We start from the raw sequence: 20033 nt of genomic DNA, 5'->3' as shown, positions 1-20033 counted from the left end.
CTCAATGCTGAATAGCTGTTACATCTTATGTGCTCAGCTTGTCAAGTAAATGAGCTGTGTCCTATCTCCATGACGACAAGGAAACACAACATTCCGCTGGTTGTGGCTGTAGACAGCATCTTTCCCTCTCCCCCAGCTCTCTTTTGCTCACTTTTCCATTCTTTGATGTAATTTTAATAATGGGGATAGAGAGGAGGCAGGACTGGCATCTCACTACTACTGGCATTAGCCACGATTATAAAGCTGCAGTGTCATTTCCACCTGCAAATATCAAGGTAACCGACCTTTGGTGTCATTGTCCGTGTATCTGTGTATGTGTGTGCAAATGTTGCTACTATACTGCTAAGCTGGCTATAGAAGTTATAAGCTTTTTTCTGTAACCTCTCTAGAACGTAGAAGCAGTTTACTTTTCTCAATTGAAATTACATAACAGTTATCAGCCTGTCATTGGCCAGGGGGACTGAAAATATTATGTTATAGTGCAATGCTTGTCAGTAAATCTTTTTACACTGCTGCCTTTTCCTTTTCTTTTTTTTACCTCCAGTAATTTTACTTTTTGGATTACAGAAACCTAGGACAGCTTGTTTTCTACTAAACAAATTGTACTTCCTAGTGACACAGTTCATTATTCTGTACAATGTACCGGGAAGCTGTGGTGAAATTGACAAGATTTCACTGTACAGTCCAAATGACACATCCCTTTTAGTATTGGGCCAGTATAATCACAGAGAGACCAGATGTATACTGCTTTGCATGTTTAAATAGCTCAAATAATATTATCTCTATATCTCTGTATTCTGACACCCATACATTTTATAATGACAATTATTTCTGTATAACTGATTGCATGTAAAGACCTATATGAGATCAAGTTGTTTTGTTTTTATAACATTGGCCCTAGGAGGTTTAAAACTCAGAAACACTTTATCCTTACCTTTCTCTGCCGCAATGCTTGGCCTCCCTTTATTGTTAATCCCTTTTTTGTATTCAGAGGCTCATCTGGATGTGGCATGCACGGGGACGAAGTGAATACATACTTACAATGTGACGTCACAGATTAACCTCTGTATAGAATCAGAAACGGGTGGTGATGGGAGGCACCACCCTGCACCTGAGTTTCAGACCTCCTGGGACCCATATTGATCTCATGCCTGACTTAATGGAAGATTGTAATTCAGTACAGTAATTGGCTTTTCATGAAACTGCATGACAACCAATTGACTCTTCAGTTTATTTTGCTTCTATTTCCAGTCCACCATCTGTGAGCCTCTTCCAGAAACCTTGAGGGAACTAAGTAAAGCCACTGCATATGATGAACTCATCAACACATTTGAGACAACAACTGGAAGCGCTCATAACCGGAAATATTGTGGCGGAGTCTTATCACAACCCAGTCATCCTTTACCCCCACCACACTGGAAGGTCCATTATAATAAGGATCTGTGGGACAAGGTGAGACGGTACACTTTTTGCAAGTGCTTGGCTGACATGTTCATGTATTTTGTACAATCTACATGGACATGGCTATTTAATAAAATATTTTAGGGGCACAAATCCATGAAAAATATTTCCTAGTAATATATAGGTTCTGGTCTCAATGTCCAATAAAGAACTTTTTATTCTTTGCCTTGGAAGGGTTTAGGTAGTCTATAGTGTTTGCTAATGTTCCCCCAACTGAATATTAATGAGACAATGAAATGACATCTTTGAAGTGCAGTGACCTCTTATAGCCTTTGAAGACCTTGGGTCACATTTACTTACCAGTCCGAGTCACAATCCCTGATCCGGACTCTCCGACGATGATGCACTGTACCGATCCACGCACATCCTGTGCCCCCTATGTGTCGCTCCCCTTCTTCCCGGTGCATGTAAGTGCTTGGCTTGCGACACAAATTTAAATGTAAAATCCTGCGCTTAGTCAGAATCCATCGGATCGTCCGACGGGCCACTCCCTGATTTGTGTCGCGTGAAAGCCAGTGCAACTGCAACACAATCCGGTCGCGTGCGACTCAATCCCCGATGCGATCCCCGAAAAGTTGGGAAACCCAACGAAAATGCAGTCGCAGGACCCTTAGTAAATAGGCTCCATTAAAGTGGATTATAATATTACGAAAAAGGACTTTACCCAAAATGGATGTTATGTATGGCATGCAAGAAATTACATTTATAGAGATACATAAATTGGTTGTCAAAAATACCATATTCCACACTCTCAAATGTTAAAGTGTTCATGGTCCCAAAATAATAATAGACATATTATTTACATTATTCTTTACAGATAAAACTAAGAGCATGGAGGACTCCCCTGGATCCAGCACACCAGAGCAGTGAGATGAAAGCAGAATTCAAGGGCCGCCCAGCTGAGCCCACCATGACCAACTTTCATGCAGGACCACAACCCTTCTCTTTGCAAAATCACATAAAGAGAGGACCATCACAGGTTATTGTTACTTTACTGCATTATTCATCCATACAGTGGTCATATTACCTGTACAAGCCAGAGACTTTAAAGGATAGGTTTCCATGTTAGGACATCATCACCAGCGCAGTTTCTAGGATAGGTAATTTAGACAAACTGCACAAATTATGCTGACAGTGTTAATAATGATGCGGGAACAGGTCATTCATATTGGTTTGTTGGGAAACTAAAGTGCAAAAAATACATACAGCATGCTGCCTTGTAACATAAAATATAAACAACATGCGGCCGTATAATATAAAATACATACATAGAGCATGCCACCCTGTAACATAAAATACATACAGCATGCCGCCTTGTAACATAAAATACATACAGCATGCCGCCTTGTAACATAAAATACATACAGCATGCCGCCTTGTAACATAAAATACATACAGCATGCCGCCTTGTAACATAAAATACATACAGCATGCCGCCTTGTAACATAAAATACATACAGCATGCCACCTTGTAACATAAAATACATACAGCATGTCGCCTTGTAACATAAAATACAGACAGCATGCCGCCTTGTAACATAAAATACATACAACATGCGGGCGTATAATATAAAATTCATATAGCATGTCGCCTTGTAGCATAAAATACATACAGCATGCCACCTTGTAACATAAAATACATACAGCATGCCGCTTTGTAACATAAAATACATACAACATGCTGCCTTGTAACATAAAATATAAACAACATGCGGCCGTATAATATAAAATACATACAGCATGCCGCCTTGTAACATAAAATACATACAGCATGCCGCCTTGTAACATAAAATACATACAGCATGCCGCCTTGTAACATAAAATACATACAGCATGCCGCCTTGTAACATAAAATACATACAGCATGCCGCCTTGTAACATAAAATACATACAGCATGCCGCCTTGTAACATAAAATACAGACAACATGCCGCCTTGTAACATAAAATACATACAACATGCGGGCGTATAATATAAAATACATATAGCATGTCGCCTTGTAGCATAAAATACATACAGCATGCCACCTTGTAACATAAAATACATACAGCATGCCGCTTTGTAACATAAAATACATACAACATGCTGCCTTGTAACATAAAATATAAACAACATGCGGCCGTATAATATAAAATACATACAGCATGCCGCCTTGTAACATAAAATACATACAGCATGTCGCCTTGTAACAAAATATAAACAACATGCAACCGTATAATATAAAATACATGCATACAGCATGCCACCTTGTAAAATAAAATACATACATACAGCATGCCACCTTGTAACAAAGTACATACAGCATGCCGCCTTGTAACATAAAATACATACAGCATGTCGCCTTGTAACAAAATATAAACAACATGCAACCATATAATATAAAATACATGCATACAGCATGCCAACTTGTAAAATAAATTACATACATACAGCATGCCACCTTGTAACAAAGTACATACAGCATGCCACCTTGTAACATAAAGTACATACAGCATGCCACCTTGTAACATAAAATCCATACAACATGCCGTCTTGTAACATAAAATACATACAACATGCGGCTGTATAATATAAAATACATACAACATGCCGCCTTGTAACATAAAATACATACAACATGCGGCTGTATAATATAAAACACATACAGCATGCCGCCTTGTAACATAAAATACATACAACATGCTGCCATATAACATAAAATACATACAGCATGCCGCCTTGTAACATAAAAAATAAACAACATGCGGCCGTATAATATAAAATACATACATACAGCATGTCGCCTTGTAACATAAAATACATACAACATGCCACCTTGTAACATAAAATACATACAGCATGTAGCCTTGTAACATAAAATACATACAGCATGCCGCCTTGTAACATAAAATACATACAGCATGCCGCCTTGTAACATAAAATACATACAGCATGCCGCCTTGTAACATAAAATACATACAGCATGCCGCCTTGTAACATAAAATACATACAGCATGCCGCCTTGTAACATAAAATACATACAGCATGCCGCCTTGTAACATAAAATAAATACAGCATGCCGCCTTGTAACATAAAATACATACAGCATGCCGCCTTGTAACATAAAATATAAACATGCGGCCGTATAATATAAAATACATGCATACAGCATGCCACCTTGTAAAATAAAAACATACATACAGCATGCCACCTTGTAACATAAAATACATACAACATGCCGCCTTGCAACATAAAATACATACAACATGCCGCCTTGTAACATAAAATATAAACAACATGCGGCCGTATAATATAAAATACATACAACATGCGGCTGTATAATATAAAACACATACAGCATGCCACCCCATAATATAAAATACATACAACATGCTGCCAAATAACATAAAATACATACAGCATGCCGCCTTGTAACATAAAATACATACAATATGCCGCCTTGTAACATAAAATACATACAATATGCCGCCTTGTAACATAAAATACATACAGCATGCCGCCTTGTAACATAAAATACATACAGCATGCCGCCTTGTAACATAAAATACATACAGCATGCCGCCTTGTAACATAAAATACATACAGCATGCCGCCTTGTAACATAAAATACAAACAGCATGCCGCCTTGTAACATAAAATACATACAGCATGCCGCCTTGTAACATAAAATACATACAGCATGCCGCCTTGTAACATAAAATACATACAGCATGCCGCCTTGTAACATAAAATACATACAGCATGCCGCCTTGTAACATAAAATACATACAGCATGCCGCCTTGTAACATAAAATACATACAGCATGCCGCCTTGTAACATAAAATACATACAGCATGCCGCCTTGTAACATAAAATACAGACAACATGCCGCCTTGTAACATAAAATACAGACAACATGCCGCCTTGTAACATAAAATACATACAATATGCCGTCTTGTAACATAAAATACATACAACATGCCGCCTTGTAACATAAAATACATACAACATGTTGGCATATAATATAAAATACATACATACAGCATGCCGCCTTGTGACATAAAATACAAACAACATGCGGCCGTAATAATATAAAATACATACATACATACAGCATGCCACCTTGTAACATAAAATACATACAACATGCTGACATATAACATAAAATACATACAGCATGCCCCTATACAATATCAGGCACATAGAGCATGTGTCAGCCACTGCAGACTCAACCTTATATCACAGTATAATATGAACTCCCCATCGACGCCCCCACATCACTCTGGCGCCCTCAGCAGGTGCACTACTTGTTTGCTCTTTAAAAAGACCCTGGCCAGTACTCCGAACATGTCTCCAGACAAATGTCTGCTGGATTATACAAAAGATGCCCACAGTTTACAGATATTATAGGATCTATTAACCTGTAAAGTGCCATAGTGAAACCTGTAAGCGGCAGCTAAACAACTTTGAAGGAAGTGATCAAAAGGTTGTACAGTTCCCAAAATGGCCATTGTCATGTTAAGGGGTTAAACTCACAAATATCTTACTTTTATTTTATCACTGGTCATGCTTCTAATGCCTACTATATCTGCCTACACCATATTTTCATGAACTAGTGTTTGTATCTAGTGTCATGTGTAGAACATTCATGAATATATTGCTACTATTTATGATGTTGTGAGAGATATATTTCTGTACAGGACGCCGTTTTAGGCCAAGTGGACGCCATCTTGTCATGCTGACCACTAACTCATCTTACAACTGATAAGGACTATTTTGAGTGCTAGATAACGATCTCTTACAATGTGTTATGTTGGTGATTTAGGCTATAGTAGCAACAACAGAAAACAAGACTGTATCTGGGGAACCTTTCTACATAAGAGACAAGGGAGTCTTGAGCTTGAATGACATATATGCATCCACTACAGCTCTGGACTTCCGTGCATTTACAGCGTAAGTAAATGAACCATGCTTAACTTGACTTCTTACCCGATATCACTAATGCCTTCTTGTTCAGTTAAAGGGGCCCTTTCACATTACAAAAATTGGATGTGTTGTTTTTTTCCTGAAATAATGCCACTTTTGTCAATACATACTGGATCATATAAGTTGACAACTATATAAACAAAATTCTACCATTCTAATACATGGTTGAGGTAAAATCCCAAATGTCTTTAGCAGGGTAGGGGACATTTCAGTTGAAATAGGCTTGGTGAATAGCACTGCTTATGGTCAAGTTTGTACCATTGCACTTTTTTACCAACGCATTTTTACACTATTGTGGTGGATGTAGTCGGGATAAATAAAGTATATAGTGCCTAGTATTTATAATATAGTCTATTGTAGCCTTTTATATATTTATTTTTACAAAACAGGAAAGAACTTGAAGGATATCCAAAAAAAGATATTTTGACGTATTGGCAGGCTGAGGATTACCCCAAGGCTTGGGGACATGGCTTGAAAGAAAACCTTCTACCAAAGGAGAGTCAGCCAACACTGCGACGACCACCTCCAATGCGGGATTCCCTTCAGTTTCCCATAGCCACTAAATTGCCAAGGATACCACCACGGGCAAAATCTGTTCCGCACACAGGTTTTAAAACCTTAGTCCAGGAGAGCTACCAGTGGCCACTAGATTCCAAGAGGTCCCAAGATGTCTACTTCCCCATAGAATGCCCCTGGACCAAACCAAGACAAGGGCCATTGCCAGAAATCATGGCTGTTCCAAAGATGTATGAAACAGAATACGAGACGTACGGTAGTCAGAGACCAGTGGCTGTGTGATGTTTTAATGTAATGATTGTACACTTTGTAGCTTTACCACAGAAAACAGTCTAACCCTAATATATCTGATTTCCAAATTACTATTCTTTTTCTAATATGTTTAAAGTATAAGTGCTTCTATGTTATTTAGTTAAGTAAAAGTAGGCATCATTTTGTCCTAATTAGAAAAAAAAATGCATGAGTTTGCCCACATACTAGTCTTTGTAATTAGTCTTTTTGTTGTCTTATATTCCTCTTACAGTAGTCCAACCTTGTCATAGAGTCTAGATCTCTTGGCAGTGTCACACTTAGGCCCCTTGGGGACACCAGATAAAATAAGTCAAGTGGCTCATTGCCATCAATTCCTAGGACACAGGGCCCACTAGAGCTTTTATTGGGTTCTCTTGTGCTTGACCTTTAGGGTTCATTATTTTGTTAAGCCTTCGGCTCACCAAAGGGTCAAGAAGTACTCTGGCGATCAGTCCAACCCTATTGTTACATTAAAAGACAGCATATTGTAGCTTGCTATAAATGGTAGGGGATAGGCAGGTTCGGGAAAGGATTAATATCATAGACAATGTTGCACATTCTGCACACACGAGGAGAGGGCATTTATGCTACTTTTACTACCCTTGAGAAATGTGGCACAAGGCATTTACGGTATTTGGTGCAAATTATGACCGTTATCTGTTTACAACCAAATTCTAATTCTGCTTTAAATGATTCTACCTACATAAGTAACCTAGGATCATCTGAGAAAAGGTGGATATATTATTTTAATGACAAAATCCATACTTAGATGTGCGCACAAATGTATTTTTCAAATGTGTGTGGGGTTTTTTTAACATTTTTCTCACATCCCCTTGTATTTCTATGGGGTCATACACACAGATGTGGTTTCCATAGCCCCTTGTATGAGTTAAGCACCCCTGAGAAAACTCAGGGCATGGTTTATTTTGCACATTGTGTGTGGCTCCCATAGAAGTCAATGAAAATTTTAAAAAAAATAAATTCCACACAGGTGCATATTTGTGGATCAGTTGCTTGGTAACACAAACCTGTGGCATAATTTTGTCACACAATTTGTCTGTGGATTCGCATAAATGGATGACATTTAGGTGACGAGCAGACTATTTTTGCAGACATATTACTCAGAAACTTCAAACTGAGCCCCCAAACTGTCACCTGCCTACTTACTGATTAAACCGTAACCAGTGACAAGTAACTGGTCAACTTTCCCTTCCTACAGCAAAGTGAGGACACAAAAAAAGGCTTACAAATAAATCACAAAAAAAACCCCCACAAAATCAAGGTCAGTGGTCCGGGTCACAGCAGAGATAGCAAATATGGCACAAAATCAGAATATAAAGGGATAGTCAAAAAACTTGAGCCAAGACAGAATAACCAGAAATACAGAAGAATAACACAAGAAAACAATAAGGAGCTAGTCAAGAAATATAACCAGCGATGTACTAGCTGTGAGACGGATATATTATATCTATCTATATCTATATATATCTATATCTATCTATATATCTATCTATATATCTATATCTATCTATATATATCTATATATCTCTATATCTCTATATCTATATATCTAGCCAGAAAGCCTCAGGCCTAGATAACTGCAGCAGAGCTCTGTCCATCACAATGAGTAACCTATTGCTGGACCAGAGCAGAGCTGCAGGGAACTGGATGTGATGCAAATAGTTTCAAACACAGCCAGTTCACACAAGGAATGTCATACAAAAACAAAGAGAAAACAGTTTCATCCTTAGCCACATTCTGAAAACAACAGAAGACGCTGGCATGTAGATACTACTAGACCCATCAGGCTTGGAAGGATTCTAGAGGTGGTATAATCTGAGGAGGTGTGGGGAAAGGAAATCTTTGCCAGAGACCTATGTACTATCTTCAGGACCATAACCTTTCCAAGGAACCAAGTATTGGACAGAATTTTGCACAATCCGAGAATCCAAAATCTTTTCTACCTCAAGTTTTGGACCACAATAGGAGCTGGCAAATTAGTCACTGGTAACACAGGTAGGACATACTTTTTCAGAACTGTACCCCTGGTCAGAGAAAATATTTTCTGTAATGCCATGTAGGTGCATATTGTGACTAATAAACAAATGATACTAATAGTTTAGCACTAGGTAGTTTCCTCAGAGTTATTAGATGACACATTTTAGGAAATCTATCACAAACCATCCAAATGAAAGTTTTTCTTTGAGTAAATCTGTAATAAAATGCATGTAAATATGGGTCCAGGGTATTTTAAGCAGAGGGAGAGTTTGGAGGAGTCCTGTTGGTACTCTTCAGAGCAACTTTAGTCCTTGGACATACTTCACATGCTGCTACAAACACCTGAACATCACATGACCTCATAGGCCACCAGGACGACCTTTCTCCTAGACATTTAGTGTCAGCAATAATAGGGTGTCCAGTTAGCACAGAACAATGAATCTCTTGCAACACTTGGAGGTGGAGGTTGGGGGGTAAAAACAATGTACCCTCAAGAGTATTTCAAGGCGCTGGATCTTGAGAGTTCACAAGATCATGATCAATAACAGAAATAACAATACCAGGGGATAGGAGTCTATCTGTGACAACTTCTGGTGTGCTATGATTACCAAAACTGGGTAAGGGCATATGTCAGGGCAATGTGTAACAAAAAAGAGAGTGCTCTGAGAGCCTGTCTGGACAAAAATACAACAGGTTTTTATAGTTGTAAAAAGAGGTTTTTACGATTCCGTCAAGCTGTGGGTGTTGGCTGTATATTTTAGCCGACAACCGCCTCTAACATCCGTGATCAGAAATTCCTCTGATCGTGGGTGTTAACCCCTTACATCCTGCGGTCATGCTTGACTGCGGCGTGTAAGGGGCATTTCACATGAATCAGAACACCGCCACGGCACTACCAGGGGTTTCTGCTGCTCCAATCGCAGCCTTGGGATCCTCTCGGAGCTGGGTACTGCCTTCTAGCAGGCTGTAACACTCTGAGCATGCGCAGTGTATATCCATACGATCAAAGCATCGCCTCTTCAAGCCAAAAAAAAATTTAAGTTTAATACACTTAATAAAAATAATTAACGTGAAATTCCCCTAAACGCAAACATTCCCTATACACATCTAATGAGTGTCAGGAAGGTGAAAAGTGGCTTTTAAAGTGGGGTTAAAACAAAAAACAACAAGTGGGACACAATTGTTAAATATAATAAACTGAAAAGTGGGACATGAAATATTATTCGGCCCCTTTACTTTCAGTGCAGTAAACTGACTCCAGAAGTTAAAACTGCATCGCAATTAGTTTTGGGGTGGTTTTAGGTGGTATTACTTATTTTAACAAGCGAAAGACATCAAATCAACAGGTGAATGACATTTGTGGAACAGCTTTGTCCTTCAAAATCAAATTCATCCATTCAGTTCATGTCTTTCACCTGTGAAATTGACAAAACTGCACCTAAAACCACCTCAAAACTGATTGCGATGCAGTTTTAACTGCAACATGTGACTGCTCCCTGAGGGTGCGGTCACATGTCGCGTTTACTGCATGCGTTTAAAAACGCATTGGAATAGTTGAATTTCCTAATTAAACAGCTGTTAACACTTGCATTTACAAAACGAAACTTTTAACGCTTGTGTTAAGGCATGTGTTAACATCGCAGTTAACACATGTGTTTGTTAACGTATGCATTAACGCAAGCGTTAACATTTGTGTTTTGTTAACAGCTGTTTAATTAGGCAAATCACTCTTCAGCTATTCCAATGCGTTTTAAACGCATGCAGTAAACGCGACACGTGACCGCACCGTGAGGATCTCTGAATGATTCAATGTTGTCCTAAATGAATGATGATGAGAAATATAATCCATCTGTGTGTAATCAAGTCTCCGTATAAATACAACTGCTCTGGGGCTGTCTGGTTTCTGCAGATTCGTTACAATGAAACAGTGGCTCATTGTAATAATTACTGTAAAAAAACACCATATATAGTAGTATTGCAGTATATGGTAGAAATGATCAGACCATCTAAGGTTAATGCACCCTAAAGGGTCTAAAAAGTAATTTTTAAAAAAAGTCTAAAAAGTCCAAATCACCCCTCTCGAACTAGATATAAAACGTAAAAACCAGTTGAAATCACAAACACGTTAGGTATCACCGCATCTCAAAATGCCTGATCAAAATATAAAAACAGCGGTAAACCCCATAACTGAAAATAGCACCCAAATCTCTGAAAAACTACTTTTACATCACATATACAGGTGAGGTGGGGTTTGCTGCATATTGCATATGTTTTGCTTAAAATCAACACAGTACATCACCCTGGACACACCATCCCCACTGTCGCACATGGTGGTGGCAGCATCATGCTTTGGGCTTTTCTTTACCAGTGACGGGGAAGATGGACCAATACAGGACCATTCTGGAAGAAAACCTGTTGGAGTTTTGCAAAAGACCCGAGACTGGGACAGAGATTTATCTTCCAACAAGACAATGATCCCAAACATAAAGCAAAATCTACAATGGAAGTTTCACAAATAAACGTATCCAGATGATAGAATGGCAAAATTAAAGTCCAGACCTGAATCCAATGGAGAATCTGTGGAAAGAGCAGAAACCTGCTGTTCACAAACGCTCTCCATCCATCGTCATTGAGCTCAAGCTGTTTTCCAAGGAAGAATGGGCAAGAATTTCCGTCTTTCGATGCACAAAACTGATAAAGACCTGATACCCCAAGCGACTTGCAGCTGTAATCACTGCAAAACGTGGCGCTACAAAATATTATCTTAAGGGCCCAAAATAATATTGCAAGCCCCACTATTCAGTTTATTTTTTACAAAAGTTTCAAATAGAAAATAAATTTCATTGCACTTCACAATTGTGTCTCACTTGTGGATTCTTCACCAAAGAAATACAATTTTATATATTTATGTTTGAAGCCTGAAATGTGGCAAAAGGTAGAAAAGTTCAAGGGGGCCGAATACTTTCACAAGGCAGTGTATGTCATGAAAGATTAATCTCAAAATCTCTTGTGTAAGCTGAAGACTTCTAAAGTTATTGTGATGACATAGTGACATATTATGCTATAGTGACACATGGCAGATTTGAAAAATAGCAGTAGTTGACATTGTTGATAGTTGGCTACACTGTTCAAATCCAGAACTAAGCATGCAATAGAGAAGTGAAGTCTAAATCTTGGGGCATGCGCATAGAGATAGTGAGTGTAGACTCCACTGCTCAGTGTGCATGCGCAGCATCACTAGAAGGGAGGAGGAGAAGGGGGATATGTGAAGGAAGAATTCAGAGGAAAGACTTGTGGATCTTCCCCACGACTTTAGTTCTTTGTTAGCGATAGAACCCGGTCTCAGATTGCTAGGTCAAAACTGACAACAGGCACCCTTGAAGGGGTTAATGGCTGGTGAATATAACTCCATTCACGTGCACACTTGGGACAGCTGAGCTAAATTCTTGATTGGACAGAGGTGGCTTTTCAATGGCTTAGTTGGTATCAGACCAATACTGGTTATTTTACACAGATTTCTGAGTTTGTCAGGTTTAGATTTTCTTTTGATGAACCCCAATACTTTCTTGGACAAAACACCTTTATCATAAAAAAAACAGAAAGTGAATTTCCATATACCTATTGAGCTTTAACCAAAGGTGGAAATCTAAGGGCTTAATAAGAATTTATCAGCTTATAGATTTCTCTGGTTACAACCTCCCACATACACAGTCATTGTACTTCCTAGAACTCTTAGTATCTGAGGCTATTGCCAACACCAAGGTTACACAGGGAATATAACACCTGATTATGTAATACTTTGTCATTTCACCATGCAGGAAATCAGTACTGGACCCCATTCACTGCAATAGCTATTCATTAATGGTGCTTGTTGAGGCTGCGTCCACATGTTCCGGATGAATTGCGTTCCAAAACACAATTCAACTGCAACACGTGAACACACTCTCCAAGTAGCTCAATGGTGGGCCTCTAGTCACATCACATTAAATCAGGGGGATTCACTACCACCTCGGCTGCTGAGGTCTATTTTTCAGCTATGTAAAGAAATGCACCAGAGACAGCTATATCTTATTATTTGCACTTCTTCCAATAGGCATAATTTCTCATACACTTTTATCTTTCTGGTCATCTCTATGCAACAGACTCTACTTTACAGTTATTATTAATCTTCACAGTTCACAGTTAGTGTGTTTTGGTAAGCCTATAAATCTTGTTATCTGTAACACTGTGCATGGTGGCTTAGTGGTTAGCATTACAGCCTTGCAGCGCTGGGGACCTGGGTTCAAGTTCCAGGGTCAACATCTGCAAAGAGTTTGAATGTTCTTTCCATGTTTGCGTGGGTTTCCTCCCACACTCCAAAACATACTGATAGGTTGATTAGATTGTGAGCCCCATTGGGGACAGGGAGTGATTTGACAAGCTCTGTGCAGCGCTGCGTAATATGTGTGCGCTATATAAATAAAGGAATTATTTTTATTATTATTACTGCTGCAATACTAAACTTAAAACTTACATCACAGATGTGGTCTGTATACAGTCATATGAAAAAGTTTGTGCACCCCTATTAATCTTAATCATTTTTAGTTATCAAAATTAGTTTTTTTGCAACAGCTATTTCAGTTTGATATATCTACCGTATATTCCGGCGTATAAGACGACTTTTGAAGACTGGGGTCGTCTTATACGCCGGTAATGTTTCTCACCTTTCCCGCGATCCACCGAAGCTCTGCTGCCGGTCAGTCAGAGGCCCGCACCTGACCCCTGCACTGCGCTGATAACTCGGCGCAGCACAGCGGGCAGATGTTTTGAATTGTGACAGCCGCGGGCCTGCCTGTTACAGCGCACGGACTGTTCTGCATCTGGTCCATGGGCTGGATCAGGGAGGGCCCGGAGCTGTCATAATTAGAACGGGCCCCCGATCTGCCCCCGTCCCACCCACCTCACACTACTTACCCGCCGTCGACACCCATCACTTTCGCTGACGCAGGCTATGTGGCGCGTCTGCCTGCGCCAGGTCTGCTGAGGTCTATGACCCGGCACCTGACCTGCAGACGTGTCATCAGCCGTCGCCTGCGCCGGATCCCCTGATGAGAGGCAGCACGAAGAGAAGCGGGATAAGGTAAGAATTATGTTTTTTATTTAGCTTAAATATATAGGGCCCTGTTTGGTGGTGGGGGACATTATTTATGGCTACTGGGGGTGCAGGACAGTAATTATAGCTACTGGGGGGGGGGGGCATTAATTAGGGCTACTGGGGGCAGGACAGTAATTATAGCTACTGGGGGGCAGGACATTAATTATAGCTACTGGGGGGGGGCAGGACATTAATTATGGCTACTGGGGGGGCAGGACATTAATTATGGCTACTGAGGGGGGGCAGGACATTAATTATGGCTTCTGGGAGGGGGGCATAATTTTAATTTTTACCGGTGTTTTGTATGCGTTGGAAAAGGGGTAGTCTTATACGGCGAATATATCTTAAACTCTATATTTTAACAGGAAAGTAGGGGGGTCGTCTTATACACCAGGTTGTCTTATACGCCGGAATATACGGTAATAACTGATGGACACAGTAATATTTCAGTATTGAAATGAGGTTTATTGTACTTACAGAAAATGTGCAATATGCATTGAAACACAATTTGACAGGTGAAAAAGTATGGGTACCCTTGTGTGCTTGATTTGAAAACTCCTAACTACTAAAATGGATTGGTAACCTCATTGAGCTTTGAACTTCATAGCCAGTTGTATCCAACCACGAGAAAAGGTATTTAAGGCGGCCACTTGCAAGTTGTTCTCCTATTTGAATCTCCACTGAGGAGGCATCATGGGCTTGTTAAACATAGTTGTTTGGGGGAAGGATACAAAAAGTTGTCGCAGAGATTTAACCTGTCAGTTTTCACTGTGAGGAACATAGTAAGGAAATGGAAGACCACAGGGACAGTTCTTGTTAAGGACAATCCACAGACCACCTCCAAAGACCTGCAGCATCATCTTGCTGCAGATGGTGTCACTGTGCCTCGGTCAACAATACAGCGCACTTTGCACAAGGAGAAGCTGTATGGGAGAGTGATATGAAAGAAACTGTTTCTGCAGGCACGCCACAAACAGAGTCGTCTGAGGTATGTAAAAGCACAGTTGGACAAGCCAGTTTCAATTTGGAAGAAGGCCCTGTGGGCTGATGAAACAAAGGTTGAGTTGTTTGGTCACACAAAAAGGGGTTATGCATGGCGGCCAAAAAATACAGCATTTCAAAAAAAAAAAACAAAAAAAAAAACACTTGCTACCCACATTAAAATTTGGTGGAGGTTCCATCATGCTTTGGAGCTGTGTGGCCAATGTCGGCACTGGGAATCTTGTTAAAGTTGAGGGTCACATGGATTCCTCTCAGTATCAGCAGATTCTTGAGAATAATGTTCAAGAATCAGTGACGAAGTTGAAGTTACAACGGGGATGGATATTTCAGCAAGACAATGATCCAAAACACCGCTCCAAATCTGTGGGATGATTTGCAGCGGGCTGTCCATGCTCAGCGACCATCAAACTTAACTCAACTGGAATTGTTTTTGAAAAGAGGAATGGTCAAAAATACCTTCATCCAGGATCCAGGAAGCGACTAGAGGCAAAAGGAGGATCTACTAAATATTCATGTCACTTTTCTGTTGAGGTGCCCATACTTTTGCACTTGTCAAATTTTGTTTTAATGCATATTGCACATTTTCTGTAATTACAATAAACCTCATTTCAATCCTGAAATATTACTGTGTCCATCAGTTATTAGAGATATCAAACTGAAATAGCTGTTGCAAAAACCCAAATTTTGATAACTAAAAATGATTACGATTAATAGGGGTGACCAAACTTTTTCATATGACAGTAGGTAAAAAGGGTTACAGCATCATTGGTTCAATAACAATCTCTAGCCACCATGCTCAGGTCATTTGCTCATGTAGCCCTAACGGTGCGTTCACATGTGCCTTTTTGGGGTTGTGCTGTTAAAGTGGTTTGAAAGCATTTTTCTTCATTGCTCAAGTGTAAGCAACTGTAAAATTATTAGCCGAGCGGATTACACTTTCAGCAATAAAGAAAAACATGAATCCAAAACGCATGGTAACCTGTAAAACGCATGCATTCTGACGCATGTATTTAAAAATGCATCAGAATACATGCATTTTACATGTTACCATGCATTTTGGCTGAATGTTTTTCTTTATTGCTGGAAGTGTAATCAGTTCTGTTAACATTTTCTCAGTTGTTTACACTGAAGAAAAAGGTTTTCAAACCTTTCAAACAAACGCACGGTAACATGTAAAAAAAAATCAAGCATTTCTGCAATGCATTTAAAAATGCACTGCAAGCGCCATGTGTGACCGCACCCTAGTACACAAGGCCATTTATATGAGCTCATACACACATACTACCTTTTAAGATTTTGTCTCAATTTAGATATGAAAGTCTCAAAAAGTACCCCAAGAAGCTGGACAACATGGCGATAAATATCCCCCCTCTGGCTGCAAAAACAGACAAGAGATATGTGGTTTTCGGGGGGCAAAAATAAGTGTGCAGGTAGTCTTATAGTAAACTGTTATTTCATTCTGCAAAGGATGCCCCAAGGGCTATAGTAAAAGTAGGGTATTCTCTTCACCCAAAACCTCCATTTAGAATCACTCGTTTTTTTAAAATGATGTTAGCATGTCCTGTTTTACCTGGATTGAAAAAAACAATCATATTGAGTTTCTAGAAAATCTAAAACTAAAATAAAAATGGTCTAAATATAAAACTGCCAAATGCTAAGAGATACATCTATTCTGTAGCTGGCAGATAAGGACAGAATGCTCCTTTGCGGATTAGTGTGGTTATTCATTTCAGGATATGGAATATCCGTTAAACATCTTTTTACTAATGATTCAATAATCTTCTTCAGGGAAAATGACCAAGAAGATCCATTCAGCCTTCACACCCCCACAAGTGGTGGCCATGGCAGAAGGGGCCGTGCCATCCACTAACCTTTATATAAGTAATTCTCTGCACAAGGTGACTGCAGTCAGATACACTGGAGAACCATCTAATCTTCAGCAACCTGCTGCAAGGTAAGTGGCCTCAATCTTACTTGTAATTCTGGGCTGTTATTTTGTTGATATAAGTTTGCATATCTATTTGCGAGACACCATATTTAGAGGGGTGGTTTAGTGGTCTGTATCCTTGGGCATTGGCCTGACCATGGTCCATACTGTACATATTTTGCTTGTGATACCCTTATTACTTAGGATTTTTTTTAGCAATGTTTCTAAAGGAGTCACAATATATTGTATACAGGCAGTCCCCGGGTTACATACAAGATAGGCTCTGTAGGTTTGTTCTTAAGTTGAATTTGTATGTAAGTCGGAACTGTATACCCCAGCCAAATGTTTTTTGGTCTCTGTGACAATTGGATTTTAAAAATGTTGGATTGTCATAAGAACCAGGATTAACAATAAAGCTTCATTGTAGACACCAGTGATAACTGTTATAGCTGTTTAATGTAGCCTAAGACTAAAGTACAGTAAATTGCCAACATCCAGAGGTCAGTTTGTAACTAGGGGTTGTATGTAAGTCAGGTGTAGGGGACCGCCTGTACTTTGATGCTGAAGTAGCAGACAAAAATAAAAGAATTATGGTTGCAAGATCATACTACACAAGTCTGTTCTTGTGGAGATTCTTAGCTCAAAAATCAACAGGGAAGATATAGAAGGCAAGGGCCAACCGAGCAGGAAACACACCCTCTGATACACGGTAATATAATATAAAGTGGATTTATGGGGATGTGAGGCAAACAATTTAATAGGGCTCTACGGGAACCCATCATCTGTAGATGTGAGTGTGGTGACAGGTTTCCTCTAGGACCTTTTCGAAACCTGGTCATTACCGGTTTAATATATATTCAATTAAACTAGATGTACACACTCCTGCCTATGATAAAATCATACTTTTAATTCTGCGTGACATGCAAGTGCACTAAAGGCAGTCCCTAATATGTAAGGGTGCGTCCACACATTCAGGTTTTCAGATGCAGTTTTTGAAGCAAGTGCAGATCATAATGCGTGAGAATATACAACTCTTATTCTTCTCCAATACTGGTTTGGACTTTGAAAACCTGAATGTGTGAATGCACCCTGAGTGATGTATATTTATATACTATTTATCTGCTACTAGCAAAGGGTGTAATGGATTCTGGTCAAATGTGAAGCCAATATCAACATTAGGGACCACCTTTTCACTGCTTAGGAATTGCCGATAGACTCCCATTAATAGCTTTGCTATTTCTACGTAGGATGTTTGCATTTCAACTGATATCCTTGGTTGTGTGCACTTACTTGTCTGCTGTGCAAGGTCGCAGGCCATGTCATCTTACCAATGCCACAATATCTGCTGAGAAGGACCACTGTCCAGTATGTGTCACCTTTACAACCACCATCTGCAGTGGTCACTGTCAGACAATGGTAAGTGCTGTATTTTGATTCATTTTGGTGGTCGCTGCTAAAAAAAAAAAAAAAAAAAAAAAAAAAACACTGGGGATGATTCCATCCCCAACATGTTTGGTCACATTCACCTGACTATTAAGTCTAATGGCTGTTAATGTTATGAATATCGGTATAGTCTAATAGGGGGAGATTTATCATTAGGCAGGATTTTGCACAATTGTCTATGTGTTAGACTGGCAGATTTCCAACAGTCTGATGAATAGCCCGGTGTATGTGCAGTGTTAAATGCCTTCCTATGCGAGTATCAGCTGCATGTACTCAATGCGAATAAACAGCAGTCGCACGTATATTTAACATCTGCTCAATTTTTGTCTTTGTGCAATGTTTTTGCACAGGAAATTCTCAGATACCTCAAACATAAAATTGAGCAAAAATTTCAAAATTGTGCAAGTTTGAGATAAATCTCTCCACTGTAGTAGCATTAGACCCACATACACCACCTCCTATGTGGTATAGTTTTGCGATTAAATTTCTTTTTAAAATTCTGTTGATAAATGGGGTTTTGCACACTGTGGTGTATTTTTTCCACCATTGTGCGACTTGAGTTTTTTTTTTAGCGAGAAAAAAAACAACGCAAAAACAATGTTTGTGCAAAAATTTGCGACAATTGTACGCCAAGAAGCTACACAGGACTAATGATAAATTTCCTTCATAGCGTCCAAAGTAGATTGATAATTGCCACGAATCTCTTAGAGAGAGTCTCTTAGAGCACTGGTAAGGTGGAAACACAGCTGTCTTCTATATCTTAATTCACAATAACTATAGCAGTAAGAATTAAAGTTGTGTCTGAAGTGCAAAAAAACCCCTGTCATTTCACAGATTTTTTTTTTTTCTTTTAAAACAGGATCCAGTCTACAAAACTGCACTTTCTTCATTTAAGCAACAGATCTGCACATATAGAGAAATCCGCTATGATATCATCAAACTACCAGACTGCCTGCCTGGCACAGACCCTTTCTTCACCTACCCGGTGGCTCTAAGTTGTGACTGTGACCAGTGCAAAATGGACTACAGTGACTGTACGGTGGAGAGCAGTGAGCCCGATGTCTGCGTAAAGAGCCGTCTAGACATATAATACTCTTCAGTCAGCACACAAAATTCTACCAAAGACCACTAATTCTGTAAAGGTATATAACAAATACTTACATAGAGGAACTATGGATAAGCATGTATGAAACATGTGCTCTCTCCCAAATAAATCAAAGTGCTTTACACGTCACTACCTCATTCTTTGTAGACTTGCCTCAGTGATTTGGAAGATTGCTTTGTAATTTATGTGAA

The 20033-nt window shown here is 39.4% G+C and overlaps 2 protein-coding genes across 2 annotated transcripts; both read left to right on the top strand.

Moving 5' to 3' along the window:
- Positions 1-75: 75 nt before the first annotated feature.
- On the top strand, positions 76-7304 carry SAXO3 (stabilizer of axonemal microtubules 3). The gene is made up of 5 exons (XM_072110228.1): positions 76-275; positions 1252-1452; positions 2279-2440; positions 6266-6393; positions 6816-7304. Exons 1-5 carry the CDS (start codon positions 180-182, stop codon positions 7222-7224), a joined length of 996 nt encoding a protein of 331 aa, XP_071966329.1. The 5' UTR covers positions 76-179; the 3' UTR covers positions 7225-7304.
- Positions 7305-9068: 1764 nt separating this feature from the next.
- LOC140063935 (lutropin subunit beta-like) lies at positions 9069-20033 on the top strand. Its single transcript, XM_072110229.1, has 4 exons — positions 9069-9249; positions 17156-17321; positions 18542-18710; positions 19597-20033. Exons 2-4 carry the CDS (start codon positions 17161-17163, stop codon positions 19825-19827), a joined length of 561 nt encoding a protein of 186 aa, XP_071966330.1. The 5' UTR covers positions 9069-9249; positions 17156-17160; the 3' UTR covers positions 19828-20033.

The sequence above is a fragment of the Engystomops pustulosus genome, chromosome 6 (assembly GCF_040894005.1).
Source record: "Engystomops pustulosus chromosome 6, aEngPut4.maternal, whole genome shotgun sequence".
Taxonomy (NCBI): domain Eukaryota; kingdom Metazoa; phylum Chordata; class Amphibia; order Anura; family Leptodactylidae; genus Engystomops; species Engystomops pustulosus.
This window is presented reverse-complemented; position numbering and strand designations above follow the sequence as displayed.